This window comes from Amphibalanus amphitrite, unplaced genomic scaffold (assembly GCF_019059575.1).
Source record: "Amphibalanus amphitrite isolate SeventyFive unplaced genomic scaffold, NRLGWU_Aamphi_draft 000644F_arrow, whole genome shotgun sequence".
In the NCBI taxonomy this organism is placed as follows: domain Eukaryota; kingdom Metazoa; phylum Arthropoda; class Thecostraca; order Balanomorpha; family Balanidae; genus Amphibalanus; species Amphibalanus amphitrite.
In genome coordinates, this window is record NW_024882138.1 from 85,022 (window position 1) to 99,920 (window position 14,899).

General features: G+C 49.8%; 2 protein-coding genes across 2 annotated transcripts in view; both read left to right on the forward strand.

Moving 5' to 3' along the window:
• Positions 1-14,899, forward strand: part of LOC122363858 (cytoplasmic protein NCK1-like) — a 117,553-nt gene that overhangs the window by 25,827 nt on the left and 76,827 nt on the right. The window lies entirely within an intron of this gene.
• Positions 1,240-7,624, forward strand: LOC122363857. The gene has a single exon (XM_043333654.1). It carries the CDS (start codon positions 1,854-1,856, stop codon positions 7,155-7,157), a length of 5,304 nt encoding a protein of 1,767 aa, XP_043189589.1. The 5' UTR covers positions 1,240-1,853; the 3' UTR covers positions 7,158-7,624.

Here is a 14,899-nt window from a genome sequence, read left to right on the forward strand (position 1 = left end):
TTATTGACTTATTATTAGTATTATATATATTATTATATATAGAGAGAGAATGTTGAATATGAGGGATATATGAGGGAATATGAGGAATATGATATAGCGTGCAAAATGACCTGACCTGGCTCTAAGCCACAGATATCTTGAGATGTAACACGTGGCTAAACCAGCCTCGGGGCCAAAGCTATAGTCACTGCTTAGCGGCACGCTGCTACCCAGTACCTAACATCATCAGGTATGGGTGCCTCCGTCCCTATGGAAACGTAAGCAAACTTCACAATGTTGCCAACGTCTTAATGAAAACCGGCTAAGTGTCGATACCCTGTAGCGGCGGGGAGGGTCGTATCGTGAAACAGGGGCCGAGGTCCACCTATAGTCTCGTTAATGGCCAGCTCGTTGGATTTGCTCCGATGTTATCTAGGTACTCCAACTGGTAGCCGGTGACCGTCTAGATAGGAACAGGGGATGAACTCGTACTATGGGCAGACGGATGAGGAAAGGTCTTCGTGTACCTACGGCCAAAAACGACGTTAAAGTTGCGAGGACGTGCTTCTTGCTCATACAACTCAAGCATAACTAGAAACATTTGGATCATTATGCATGCTCCAGCTGATTAGGGAATAAAGTATGTAACATTTCCATGTTATGGTAACATTCCAGCTGTTACAGAGACTCCGTAATTTAATCCGTTCTTAACCTTGGTTTGTTTTTGTTTTGTTGGGTTAGGCCCTTTCGGTCCATTGAGACCATTGCAGAGCCGGAAGGATTATAGGAATTGGGGTAAACATTGGTATGGACAGGCACCCTAGAGAGTCACCGGGGCTGAGCCCGTCCGAATGGACAGGCCGACCAGCCCCCCAAGCACTCTCTGCACCCGGCTACGGGTGTGCTCCCATGGGAGCAGTGGTGCGCTTCAAGGGAGCAGCCCGCATGAGATAAAGTTGCCTGTCCAGCCCGGATCAAGAGTTGCTGCGTGGAGGAGAAGGATTTGAACTTGATCTGAACATCCTGAGGATGGAAACGACGGACGGGTGTTGCGTTCACACCGGTTTCCCCGTGCCTTTTAACACTGGTTGCGGCGGGCGGCCGGCTCCCCTCCTTAGTGAAGATATCCGCGCCGCTAGATGGCAGCCCGCTCCGCGGGTACACCGATAACAAAGGGAATCGGGGAGAGTTGCCGATCCGTTAGGTGATCCGTGGCTTGGGTGTGGTCGGCGTCGGTCGGCGTGGCGGGTTTTGACACGTGAACGGCGCAGCTGAGGCGAGTGCGGCGATGACGTGGCAATGTTGAGTTGGATTTGTTGTGACTGCGTGGCGGTCAGTTGTTGGTTTGATGCAAGGCTATATAAACGGTTTGATGGCTCCCGTGCCTGTGTTGGGAGAGCTTTGATTCCCAGACATTGGTGCCGAAACCGCCGGGAGGTGACCAGAAGATTTCAGCTGTGTTTGTGAGCTGAAAAGGTGGTGACATTTGTTTGTTATTAGCCTACTGATTTGATGGCTGATTTTTTTGTCACCCTGAAGAGTTAAAGTGATAAAAGTTGATCAGTCAAGCCTGGTGATTGGTGAGGATAGACCTTGACCCAGGTTCTGAAGCCCTGGCCTGGTGTTCCGAGTTCTGACTTTCGAAGGATAGGCCATTTTGAGTTGTTTTGGCCTTGGCGGAACTTTGGACGTGTTGACCAGTGGCCCTGGCTGGTGTTTTGAGACCACGTGACTGTGGTGAAGCCTCGTTGAGTGCAGAAGTGATCCTAAACCTGCTGAAGCTTCATGATTGGTTTCTTGGACTTTTGTTTGTTTCTTTGAGCCATTAATTTGATGTGTGAAGACCATAACTTGTGTTTCTGATAGTTGTGGCAATGGCGCAGGATCTTACAACACTTATCAAGAGGAGAGTGGCTGCCAAAGGGTGGCTAACACGGACCATCAGTCGTGCGAACGACGCCATGAAGGAAGATAAGCCTGATCGTGATGTGTTGAAAGACATTAAGAGAGAACTGGAGATGCGCCTCAACACGCTGGACGAGATCCAGGGTGATCTGGAGATGATGATTGAATCTGAGTCAGAAATGTTGGATGATATAGAGAAAGCTGGATGCTTCCGTGACTCTGTAGTTGGTGTTATCTCGAGTGTGAGCAAGGTGGTGGCTCGGGGGGAGACTGGGTCTGAGACTGGTGTCTCTGGCAGTCAGAATGTGAAGCTGCCAAAGCTGAACTTACCAAGGTTCAAGGGTGATGTGCTAGAGTGGCAGTCTTTCTGGGAGATGTTTAAAGCTGCTGTACACGACTCAGACCTACCCGATGTGACTAAGTTTTCATATTTGAGATCCTTGCTGGATGGGGAGGCAGCCATGTGCATTGCAGGGTTACCATTGAGTGCAGATAACTATGCTGCTGCATGTAAACTGCTGGCTGACCGCTTCGGTAGGACTGAACGGATCATATTTAACCATATTCAACAGCTGCTCTCCATCCCTGCCCCCTCTGTACCTGACGTGCATGTTCTGAGGGGTTTACAGGATAAGCTGTTGACTCATGTGAGGGCTTTGGAGGCGCTAGGTGTGAAGGGTGATGCATATGGTGTGATGCTAGTACCTGTGATTTTACAAAGACTGCCATCTGCCATTAGGATGGAGTGGGCACGGGATGGCGTTGGACATGAGAGTGACCTGAGTTGGTCACTGGAGTTCCTTGACTCAGAGATCGGGCGACGCGAGAGATCAGGTACCTACTCTCAGCACCTGGCTGCTCCTGCTGCCTCGGAGTCGAGGCGCAGCCAACGTGTGACCCGACCACAGAGAGCCTTGCACCAACGAGCCCCTGCAGCTGCTGCGGCTCTCCAGGCTGTCTCTACAGTCTGCTCCTTCTGCGGAGGACAGCATGTGCCAGCTAAGTGTGCTCACTTTTTGTCGATTGATCCAAAGGCAAGGTACCAGGAAGTAAGGGCTAAAAATGTGTGTATGTCCTGTCTGCAGACTGGACATCATGCGAAACAGTGCGCTAAGAGATGTGACTGTGGTGGCAGACACCACCCTCTACTGTGCTGGTGTAGGGGAACTGATGGCCCGGTGGGATCCAGGGGTGGTGAGGGTGCAGGTAGACCTCCTCAGTCCACCTCCTTCAGACCTCAGCGGTCTGATGGGGGAATGACTCAGTCATGTCAGGAGCCACAAGCTAGAGTGTCTCTGTCTTGTACTACGGGTAGTGTGTCACTGCTTCCCATCGCTCATGTACTTGTTGAGGGCAAAGATGGCCCTGTACCTGCTACCCTGATTTATGACAGTGGGGCTGACAAGAGTTTTGTGACCGAGAGGCTGATGAAACAAGTGAAAGGGGAGTATCAGGGGTCAGTGGACATAACATGTGCATCGTTTGGTGGGGGTAGAACCTCAAATGTGTGTAATGTGTATGAGCTCAATGTTTCTGCCGCAAATGCTGCTTGTGTGCCGACAGCTACTAAAGTTCGAGTGGTGGAGGTGCCAGTGATATGCGCGCCACTGATGCGGCCTCGAGTCCCTGCCCAGCTCCTCCAGCCCTTCAGCCATCTCCAGCTCGCAGCAGACTGCACGTCGGACTGCCCACTGCACATTGACATTGTTGTTGGACAAGACCAGTACTGGTCACTGGTAAGATCTGGACTTGTCAGAGGCCCTGACGGGCTGGCTGCTATGGAGACACCATTTGGGTGGGTCCTCTCTGGTTCAGTGGAGGGGGGCCCTGCTGGTGTTGACTCAGGTATGGGATGTCAACTGCTTCTGATGACCGCCCCAACTCCCAGTGCTAGTGAGATGTGGTCTCGGGATGGGTTTGATCCTGGTACTGAGATGGAGTCTGATGATGATGATGCCGTGTTGAAGGCGTTCAACAAGTCCATCCAGTATGATGGCAGCAGGTACGTTGTTAGTGTGCCCTGGAGGGACAACAAAAGTCAGTTGATGGAGAATCGTGATTCCGCACAAAAGCGGCTGATGAGTCTAGAGCAAAAACTGGACAGGAACCCCCAGCTGCGAGCTGACTATGATTCAGCTCTCAGTCAGATGGTAAGTGATGGTGTCATCAGTGAGGTGCCACCTGATCAGATGACGACCAGTGACGTCATGTTCTATCTCCCGCACAGACCAGTGGTTAAGGAAACCAGTAGCACAACAAAGGTGCGACCTGTCTTTGACGCTAGTGCAAAGGGACCCAACGGTATCTCTTTGAATGATGTAGTCCATGTGGGACCCTCTCTGATGCCGAACCTGCTGGAGGTGTTACTTCGTTTCAGACGATGGCGGTTCGGGTATTCGGCTGACATTGTGAAAGCATTTCACCAGGTTCGTCTGACGTCACATGACCGAGATGCCCATCGCTTCCTATGGAGACAAGGGGGCCAGATTCGGACCATGCGGTTCGAGCGGGTGACGATGGGTGTCGCCTGCAGCCCGTTCTTAATGAACGCCACCATCAGGTATCACCTGTCGCTGTACCCAGAGAGTCCGGTCGTCACCGAACTGAAAGAGTCGCTGTATGTTGATGACCTGCTGTCAGGCTCGGATACAGAACAGGGTGCTGTGGAGATGTTCCAGGAGGCTCATGAGATTATGAGAGCGGCTGGGATGGAGTTGTCCAAGTGCAACAGCAACTCATCTGTGCTGGCCGAAAAGTGTCGAAAGGGACATGTGACCACAGAAAGTGTGATGAAGGTTCTTGGGGTGACCTGGTGTAAGGAGGAGGATGTTTTCTCTTTCACAGGAGACGAGCTGCCTGCTGGCATAGTGCCAACGAAGCGTGTGGTCCTCAGCATGATGGCGCGGATCTTCGATCCAGTGGGATTTTTGACGCCATTTAGTGTGGTCGCTAAATGCCTGTTTCAGGAGCTGTGGGAGCTCCAGCTGGAGTGGGACGATGAGCTGCCGCCTGAATATGCAGAGGTGTTCACCAGGTGGTTGGACGGTTGTCAGATTTTGAAGAACATGAAGGTCCCACGATGTTTCACAGTGCACTCTGTTTCAGACTGGTCAGCTGCACCGTCTCTCGAGCTGTGTGTATTTGCTGATGCATCCCCAAAGGCGTATGGTGCATGTGTGTACATCCGTATCAAACAGCCTGATGACTCGTACAGCGTCTCCTTCGTCATGTCGAAGGGGAGGGTGGCCCCCCTGCGTCAGCGGCTCACGATGCCGCGCTTGGAGCTCTCGGCCTGTGTGCTGGCGGCTCAACTGGTGCAGTTTGTTCGTACGGCACTGCACTTGCCTGATGACACACCGTACAGGTGCTGGAGTGACTCCATGATTGCTCTGGGATGGCTACGTGGTAACCCGAGCAGGTGGAAGCAGTTTGTGTCCAACCGGGTCAGCGAGATCCAACGGCTTACTGACACAAAGAACTGGTTGCACTGCAGGTCAGCCGAAAATCCGGCGGATCTCATGACACGCGGCCTGTTAGCAGAGGATCTGGTGGCATCCCCTGTGTGGATCAGCGGACCCGACTGGTTGAGGGAGGCTGATGGTGATCCGAGCGTGACGCGAGAGCCGGAGGTTGGTCTGGATATGACCGAGAGCACTTCTGTCCCGCAGAGACCAGACGCAGAGCCGGATTCGACTCCGGACCAGGGACAGGACCTTGACACTGATGGTCAGAAAGAGGCTGATTCTCTGGATTCCCTACCAGAGTCAATTGTTTGTGACAATGTTGGTGTTTTCACGGCGGCGAGTGTAGCAGCGGGTAACACATCCGATTTTCTGCAGGTGGAGCGCTACAGTACGCTCAGCCGAGCAACCCGTGTCATGGGCTGGATCTTGAGATTTGTTCACAACGTGAGACAAAGATCGCAGCGCCGTCAGGGAGATCTCTCAGCCGAGGAGTTCTCGACGGCTCGCGTGGAGCTGTTACGCTTGGTGCAGGCGGACAGTTACCCTGAAGAACTGAAACTGCTCAGGCAGGGCAGTCCGGTGCACCGAAGTTCCCAGATTTACAGACTGACGCCGTTTCTCGGCGATGACGGGCTGCTACGTGTGCGCGGCCGTTTGCAGTTGTCAGAGTTTTCCTACGAGGAAAAGCACCCGGTGATTTTGCCAAAAGGTCACCTGGCCGTCCTGATTGTTCGTGAGCAGCACCTGTGTATGAAGCATGCTGGTGTGTCAACTCTGATAACTGCAGTGAGATCAGAGTTCTGGATCGTGGGTCTGCGCACCATCGCACGGCGGGTCGTGAGGGGATGTGTCGCGTGCCGCAGGCAGGATTCTCAGCCGTGCTGTGAGCCCGCCGCCCCTCTCCCTCGAGACAGAGTTACTCAGAGCAGGCCGTTTCAGGTCTGTGGGTGCGATTTCGCAGGGCCAATCTTTGCTGTGGATTGTCCTGACAAGAAGCTTTACATTTGTTTGTTTTGTTGCTCGCAGGTGCGTGCTGTACACCTAGAGTTAGTAGACTCACTCTCTCTGGATGATTTTATGTTGGCTTTTCGCAGATTTGCCGCCAGGAGAGGCGTGCCTTCAGTTGTGTATCTCGACAATGCCCGTACATTCCAGGCTGCTGAGAAGCTGATGCAGCGATATTTCGGGCGTCTCGCTCCCAGGTTCAAGTTTTCTGCCCCCCTCGCTCCGTGGTGGGGTGGGCAGTACGAGCGCATGGTGCGTAGTGTGAAAAGTTCTCTTAAAAAATCCCTGGGCCAGCGACACCTCAGTAGGGCCGAGTTAGAGACTGCCCTGACGGAGATTGAAGGGTGTGTCAACTCGCGGCCACTCACCTTTGTTGGTGATTCACCAGACGATCCAGTACCATTAACCCCCAACCACTTCCTGACGGGTCACAGCGTAGGCTTTTTGGCCAAAGAGGCCGAGGACCCGTCTGAGGTCAGACCTGATGAGCTGAGAGCTCGGTCACAGGTAAGAGAAAAGCGACTGCGAAAGTTCTGGACCGTGTGGAGTCAGGAATATGTCAGAAATTTGCCGCTCTCAGTACGCAAATTTCGACCGCAAGGTAAGTTGGCGGAGGGCTCTGTTGTGCTTCTACAAGATGAGAAGCAGCCTCGCTTGAAGTGGGACCTGGGCGTGGTGACCAAATTGTTCCCAGGGAGGGATGGTGTCTCCAGGTCCGCAGAAGTTAAAACTAGCAGGGGCAGAAAGACGAGAGCAGTGCAGCGGCTCCATGACTTGGAGGTCTCTGATCCAGAGTCGTCCTAGACCGGCCGCCTCATCCTCCCCCTGGTCCCGGTCCGCCTGTCCTGCCTGCCGCGGCGCGAAGTTATGGCATTTTTTATTGTACATATATCGTGTGTGTATCGTATGTGTTGGTGAATGATGTCGCGCTCAATGAAACGCTATTCACCAAGGGGGGAGCGTGTTGAGAAATATAGATATAGGTATAAGTAGTGTGGCCGAGATGAGTACGCTCATCGCTCGGTGCAGCAGTGGCGACAGCTATAGGCCGATAGGCCGACGGGTGCTGCCGCCTGGTGGCGCAACTCTTAGCCACAAATTACAGGTAGTTGAGACAGAGGACAGGACGTGCGTACTGCGTAGCATAGCTTGGGTGTGGTCGGCGTGGCGGGTTTTGACACGTGAACGGCGCAGCTGAGGCGAGTGCGGCGATGACATGGCAATGTTGAGTTGGATTTGTTGTGACTGCGTGGCGGTCAGTTGTTGGTTTGATGCAAGGCTATATAAACGGTTTGATGGCTCCCGTGCCTGTGTTGGGAGAGCTTTGATTCCCAGACAAAGTCTATGGCTATGCTACTTAACCTTCGCTCCAGTGGGGGGGGGGGGGGCATATGTTACCACCCTGACGCGTTTTTTGCGTGTGAATAAAAAACCGCGGCGCCGCGCCGCTTGGAGTAGCCTTTTGCACATCAATTTTGGACAATATGTGAAATTTTTAACCCCAGGTCATGTCAGGTCAGGTCACCAGGTCAAGTTAACTGACTAAGCCTAAAAAAGTTTGCAATCATGTCCAGCCTGCAGTGTTTGACAGAGAGGTTTTAAACTTGTTGGATTGCATGATGTTATGGGTGCCTACAAGTTGTTTATCTCGGATTTTTTATATGCGTGACCTAAGGTCAGGTCAGTGACGTGACCTTTCCATTATAAGTCAATGGAGAAAAACGAAAATGCCTCTAGATCCGTGTGTACGCATAGGAACAGTCCAAATATTTCAGAATCACAATGATTTGGACCACCCGTGACGACCAAGGTAACCTTTTTCCTGATAGCCTCTAGAAAGGTCATCCGAGGTCATTTGAGGCTACAAACAGTTTTTTGTCAATAACTTTCGATTGGAAAAAGATAGAACGCTGGGGCTGGCCTAATTGTGTTTGTCTTGCCGAGACGCATCGACTGATATGCAACATGACCTTTTCCGGTCAGGTCATAACCTTGACCTGAGGTCAAATTTTGAAGTTGACCTTTCAAGGTCAAATGATAGTTCATTCGACGCGTCTCGGCGAGAGAAACACGATTCTGGCAATAGAAATGACCTAGCTTTTTTAATCAAAAGTTATTGTCGAAAAACACTTTTCGTAAAAACAGCTATTTTTGGAGTTTTTGCCCTCTGGAGGCTAAACCGTTGACCTGAGGTCATTTTTGATGATGACCTTATCCAACGAAGAGTTCGAAAGCTATCGATTGCTTTCCCAAGCGTTTTTCTAGCTATCATAGTTCCTGAGATAATGGCATGTTCTCTGAAAAATATAATGACAATTCGCAAATTTTGACCTTTGATGACCTCTAGTGACCCCAATATTGCTCTTAGATGAAAAGTGACCGAGACACTTTCAAACGTACGCATCAAGAGCTATCGACTGCTTTTTACCGCGTCTTTCTAGCCCTTTTAGTTTTGAGTTAGAGGTGGGTGGTAACATATCTCCCCCCCCCCCCCCCACTAGGGTGAAGTTGGCTGAGACCGCCACTGGGGCGGGGGTTAAAACCCAATTTCTGGTGTTTGCTCTGACCTTGACCCGACTCGTGACCCCGATATTAAATTTCAATGTACCTACTATCAGACGTGTCTCGTCACGATCTTTCGTACTCTACCTCTCCCGTTTTGCTACGGCTATCGGTTCTCAAATTATCGACTGGGGGGAGGGAGGGGGGGGGGCTGGTTAACTCTCACCCTCTCACCAGCAAGGTGGTGCAGGTGGCACAATAGGCCAGCAACTGCTAGGTTATTTTGCCTACAGAGTTTCAAAAGTATTAAACTTGGTTACGGTTTTGCAGTTTCGCAAAGCAATATTCGTACCTATGCTTAGGTAGTAGCCGCCCACGCCCATCAATACCTTACGCCCACCTACTACTAGCGGGTACCAGCCAGCGATGTCTTACAAAGAACGGAATTAATTTTGCCTGAAAGAGACGCAGAGTTCCATTTGCTCTAATGGTCTGAAAAGGAAGTGCCGGACAAATTGACTTGACTCTAGGAAGCCGTCACCCAATATTCGAAATAGACGTCGCATACATCCTGTCTGCTAATAAATTACTGAAAGCTGTATCTACATAAAAGGCAATTGCTCAGTCAGGGTAGCTCAGGCGAACATGTAATGTACAGGTCTCGCGGGTTTTAGCGGTAGGTGGCTCGGCGAGCGGGAGGGCAACCAGTTCCGCCTCTGTATCGGTGACCATTTGCTCCACCCAGTTACTCGCGAGTGCGTACTACGGCACATAGTAAAGTGGGGAGGGAAGGGTCAGAGTGGCAGCCTGCGTTGAGGCTAGAACCGGTTTCTATCGTCTGGGCCGGAGACACGGCATACGGTCAGGGGACGGGGAAAGGTCAGAGGTCACTCACAATGTGCAGTACCGCGTCCCGTCCTCCTGCGTGCTGACCAGCGCACGACCTCGGCCGTTGGCCAATCGGCATTGAACGGCCAAGGCCACCAGTAGCCAGCGGGCGGGGTGAGCCGACAGCGTGCCGATCCATAGTGGTCCAAAGTTTTAGCCGCTTACCATGGAGGCCGGGAGACGACTGTAATGCTATTGCCTATTTCATGGGAACAGTTCTGTCATTTAACCGTGACCTGCTGAGACTGGAGGTCGTTTAACACCGTTTTGTTTTCTGCTGCACTGTATTTTCAAAACTTTGTCACAAAACTGACCAAGATATAGTTGTATGAATGAAATTACATCACTTTCAAAAGGAAACTAGGCGTAAAAATTTGAGTCTCCACATCACTGAAATCTGTTTTTTTTTCAATATTTTTGGAAAAAAAATCAATGTGAGCCGCTACAAAGGCAAAAAATAAAATGGAATATTCCATAACTCGCACCCATATCGGTGTTTTCGCAGGCACTAACGTATGGGCGGGGTGGATCAGACCTCACAGTTGATCGGCTTCTGATCAAACTAGAGCTTCATGAAAAGAAGGAACATGCTGCACGTGACGAGAGGAAGCCGATGATACCCAATTTTTAGATCATACGTCAATCGTTAACCATAGGTCATACGTTGACCTTCCAAGTCAGGTTAATGACCCAAAGGTCGGAGGGATCGAGACCTGCCTAAAAGTTTTTGTTGTGAGCTTTTAGAGAGAAAGGGAGAGAGAGAGAGAGAGAGAGAGAGAGAGAGAGAGAGAGAGAGAGAGAGTGAGAGAGAGAGAGAGAGTGAGAGAGAGAGTGAGAGAGAGTGAGAGAGAGAGAGAGTGAGAGAGAGAGAGAGAGTGAGAGTGAGAGTGAGAGTGAGAGAGAGAGAGAGAGAGAGAGAGAGAGAGAGAGAGAGAGAGAGAGAGAGAGAGAGAGAGAGAGAGAGAGAGAGAGAGATAAATTAGCCTTCTTAGAAAACGGTCGGTGTATGTATTTATGCGACAATACACAAAATTAAAATGAACCTTTATCCTTCTCACAGCTAGCCTGTTCAAGTGTTTCCATTTCTATATCGCTAATGACCTCGCCTTTAGGCCATGTGACCAGAAACCGGCAGCTAAACTGCGGATATTCTAGGGGCGTGGAAACATTGAAGATTGACTGTGCCGCAATGTCACCCCTAGTGGTTATAAACCTGGCTAGATCGGCTCCATGCGCTCAGCAGATCGGCAAATTTGTAGTTAAACAACCCTGAAGGCACCGGCCAAGTAAGCCACAAGGGACCAAACATCATTTCACATGCTATGACGTTTCTAATCACAAGTCTAGAAATGAGCGGTTAACCCATGAGCCGCTGGGAGGGGGTGGAATAAAGCTGCTACCCCCTTTACGTTTTGTGGAATATCTCCGAAACCTGATGAGATACGAACGTGAAACAATTGGCAAAACTTGGCATGTCATTTCACATGGGATTGACACCAAATTGTAACACAACCTCGGCTAAGTATTCAGGAAGATGTGTGCAAAGTTTCTCTTCTCTATCTCTTCATGTTGCGACGATATCGTCGCAGAAGTAAAGGGGGGGGCAACTGTTGCCCCCCTCCCCCCCCCCCCCCAGCGGCCGGCGGGTGGCGCGAAGGCCCAGTGCAGCGGCCGCCGGGGTAATGAGACCTGACACGCCGAATGCCCATTCTGGCCTAAACGTAATGGGCTCTAAAAAGTGGTCACAGACAAATGGCTATTTTGGTCAGGGTCTTTAAATTTTCAGGGTAGGTGTAAAATATCAAATTGCGGATGGCCTGAACTTATCCCGACTCCTGACCGCATGGATATTTATTTACTTATGGTGAAAAAATAACTTACAGCACTGAAAGCTTCGCAGCTATCCGCCACTTCCTACGCCAGTTATTCAGGAAAAACTGAGGAGAGGGGTTTATTTTATCACCCCTAGTAAAAGGTAGGGTTTGAATTCCATTAAAAGTAAACGGTAACATCAAAAAATAGCATTTCTTTAATATTTCTCAATAAAAACGGTGGGTTCTTTCGTAATGTTAATAAATGTTTATTAGGTAAAAAAAATTATAATCTTATTTGACCATGGCACGACATTTCAAATCTATTTTAAACCTAAACCACCATCCCGTTCGTTCTAGCCCCTCCCGCCTGCCGTCCCCCCCCCCCCCCCCCACCACCACCACCACCACCACACCAGCTGAGTTACAAGGCTGAGGCGAGCGCCTCCCCTTCATGTGCGCCGGGCTCTCGTGACCTCTGGCCTCACCGCCCGAGGGCTCGGCCGCTGTCCAAGGACGCCCTGCGCGGCGGGCCGCAGTGATAGCCTCTGCCGAGTCCCGTCTCTATCCACCGTTCACCACGCGCTGGATTCATTCATGCCTCTGTGTTTCAGCGTCCTACTCGTTGGGTGGCACCACTGTAGTCATAGGCGACTGCAGGGAAGCCGCGGCCAGAATGCCCCAAACGGCAGATTTTGAGGTTTTCTTTAAATTTCTCCGAAACTAGCCGGCATACGATCAAACCTTTTTCCATGATCATGGTAGGGAGCTATACTAATAAATCGGTCACATCTTAAAGCCTGCAAAGCTGAAGACGAAAAAGATATAGCCGGAAAGGCAAAACCTACCCTTAAAACCCGCGAGACCTGTACATATATAATTTTTCGCACAATAATGTACTTGCGACATAACCTTGACATTGAGCTGATAATTGAGCGACATAACCTTGACATTGAGTTGAACTTGACATTGAGCTGATATTTTGCAGCATGCAAGTTTTTTTAGCCCGCGCCCCAGTGGCGGTCTCAGCCAACTTCGCCATAGTGGGGGGGGGGGGCATATGTTACCACTCACCTCTAACTCAAAAACTAGGAGGGCCAGAAAGACGCGGTAAAAGCAGTCGATAGCTCTCAATGCGTACGTTTGAAAGTATTTCAGTCATTTTTTCATCTAATAGTAATATTTGGGCCACCAAAGGTCATCAAAGGTCAAAATTTCTCAAATGTCATTATATTTTTCAGAAAGCATGCCAATATCCAGGCACTATGATAGCTAGAAAAACGCATGGAAAAGCATTCGATCTAACTCAGCTCCTGGGCCACGTAGCGACACGCGGTAAGCGGCAATTCGAAAAAACGTCCAAAATAAGGACGAAAACACTTCGGTCATTTTTTGGGTCAGGTCAAAGGTCAGGTCACCAGAGGTCACCAAAGGTAAAATGTTGACTATTTCAACATTTTGGAAACTGCCAACGGCTATCTAGGGAACCGATAGAGCTACAGCACGCGGAAAAGCGTATTCGATAGCCCTTTTACAGACCTCTCTGATTAACCCGTGCCCGGCTGGGGGTCCTGGATTTCCACGCCCTGCTGGGGGGGTGTTTGAACACCCCCCCCCTTCTAACTCGGCTCCTGGGCCACGTAGCGATACGCGGAAGGCGGCGTTCGAAAGAGCGTCAAAAATAATGAGGAAATCACTTCGGTCAATTTTTTGCTCAGGTCAAAGGTCAGGTCACCAGAGGTCATTGAAGGCAAAATTTCGCCGATTTCCAGGTCGAATGTCGAAAATTTCCAAGAAGCCAACGCATAACCCGAGAACCAAAAGAGCTACAGCGCCGCGGAAAAGCGCATTCGATAGCCCTTTTAACGCCCTTTCTGAGTAATTTTCTCAGATTTGACCTAACGTCAACGGTTTTGCCTGCAGGGGGCAAAAACTGCAAAAATAGCCGACTTTTTTCGGAAACAGTTTTTCTGCAATAACTTTTGATCCAAGCCTTGTACGAGCTTACTTTTACCGGCATCGTGTTCCTCTCGTCAAGACGCATCGAATGAACTATAACTTGACCTTGAAAGGTCAACTTGAAAATTTGACCTCAGGTCAAGGTCATGACCTGACCGGAAAGGGTCATGTTGCATATCAGTCGATCCGTATCGTCGAGCTGAACACATCTAAGGCGTTTTCATCGCTCTAGCATGCCTCTATCAAAAGTTATTTGCGAAAGACTGTTAGATACCATTCGTGACCTAAGATGACCTCAGGGCATAAACAGGGGTCACGGACACCATTTTCATGTTCAGTGTGTCTAAACTACTTGTAATTCAGTGTTTGGGAGTGTTTATAATGTCTTTCGTCCAAAAGAGGCATTTCAATTTTCTCCCATTGACTTATAATGGGGAGGTCTCAAAATTGACCTGACCTTAGGTCAACGATATCAAAATTCTGAGATATACATTTTGTACATGTCATTGCTCTTAGCAATCGCTGAAAGTTTCAAAGCATTCGGTCACTCGGTGTAGCTATGACAGACATTGAAACTTTTTATGAGGTGAGGTCACTTCAAGTGACCTGGTGACCTGACCTTGAATGACCTTGGTCTGAAATTTTCACAACATGTGTAGAATTGATGTATGATAAGGTGTACCAAAAACGGCGGCGCTCCGCGCCGCCGTTTTTGAGATATTCGCGAAAAACCACAAGGGGGGGTGTTCAAACACCCCCCCCCTCCAGCAGGGCGCGGGTTAATGTTCTCAGATTTGACCTCAGGTTTAGCCTCCAGAGGTCAAAAACTCAAAAAATAGCCGTTTTTACGAAAAACGTTTTTTCGGTAATAACTTTTGACTCAAAAGAGCCATGACATTACTTTTGCCAGCATCGTGTTCCTCTCGTCGAGACGCGTCGAAGGAACCATAATTTGACCTTGAAAGGTCAAACTGAAAATTTGACCTCAGGTCAAGGCCATGACCTGGCCGGAAAAGGTCGTGTTGCATATCAGTCGATCCGCAACGTCGAGCCGAACACATCTAAAGCGTTTTCAGCGCTCTAGCACGTCTCTATCAGAAGTCATTAGCGAAAAACTGCTAGATTCTGTTCGTGACCTGAGATGACCTCGGGGACATAACGAGGGGTCACAGTTGCCATTTTCCGATTCAGTGTGTCAATTTTACCTACATCTCGATGTTTTAGAGTGTCTAGAATAGCGTTCGTGCAAAACAGACGCTTTTCAATTTTCTCCCATTGACTTATAATGGAGAGGCCGCAAAATTGACCTGACCTTAGGTCACCGATATCAAAATTTCGAGATTTACATTTTATAGACAATGTTGCTGTTATCAATCGCTGAAAGTT

What these genes read in the sequence shown, in the direction of transcription:
- LOC122363857 (XM_043333654.1), top strand. Translation starts at nt 1,854, where the DNA reads ATGGCGCAGGATCTTACAACACTTATCAAGAGGAGAGTGGCTGCCAAA.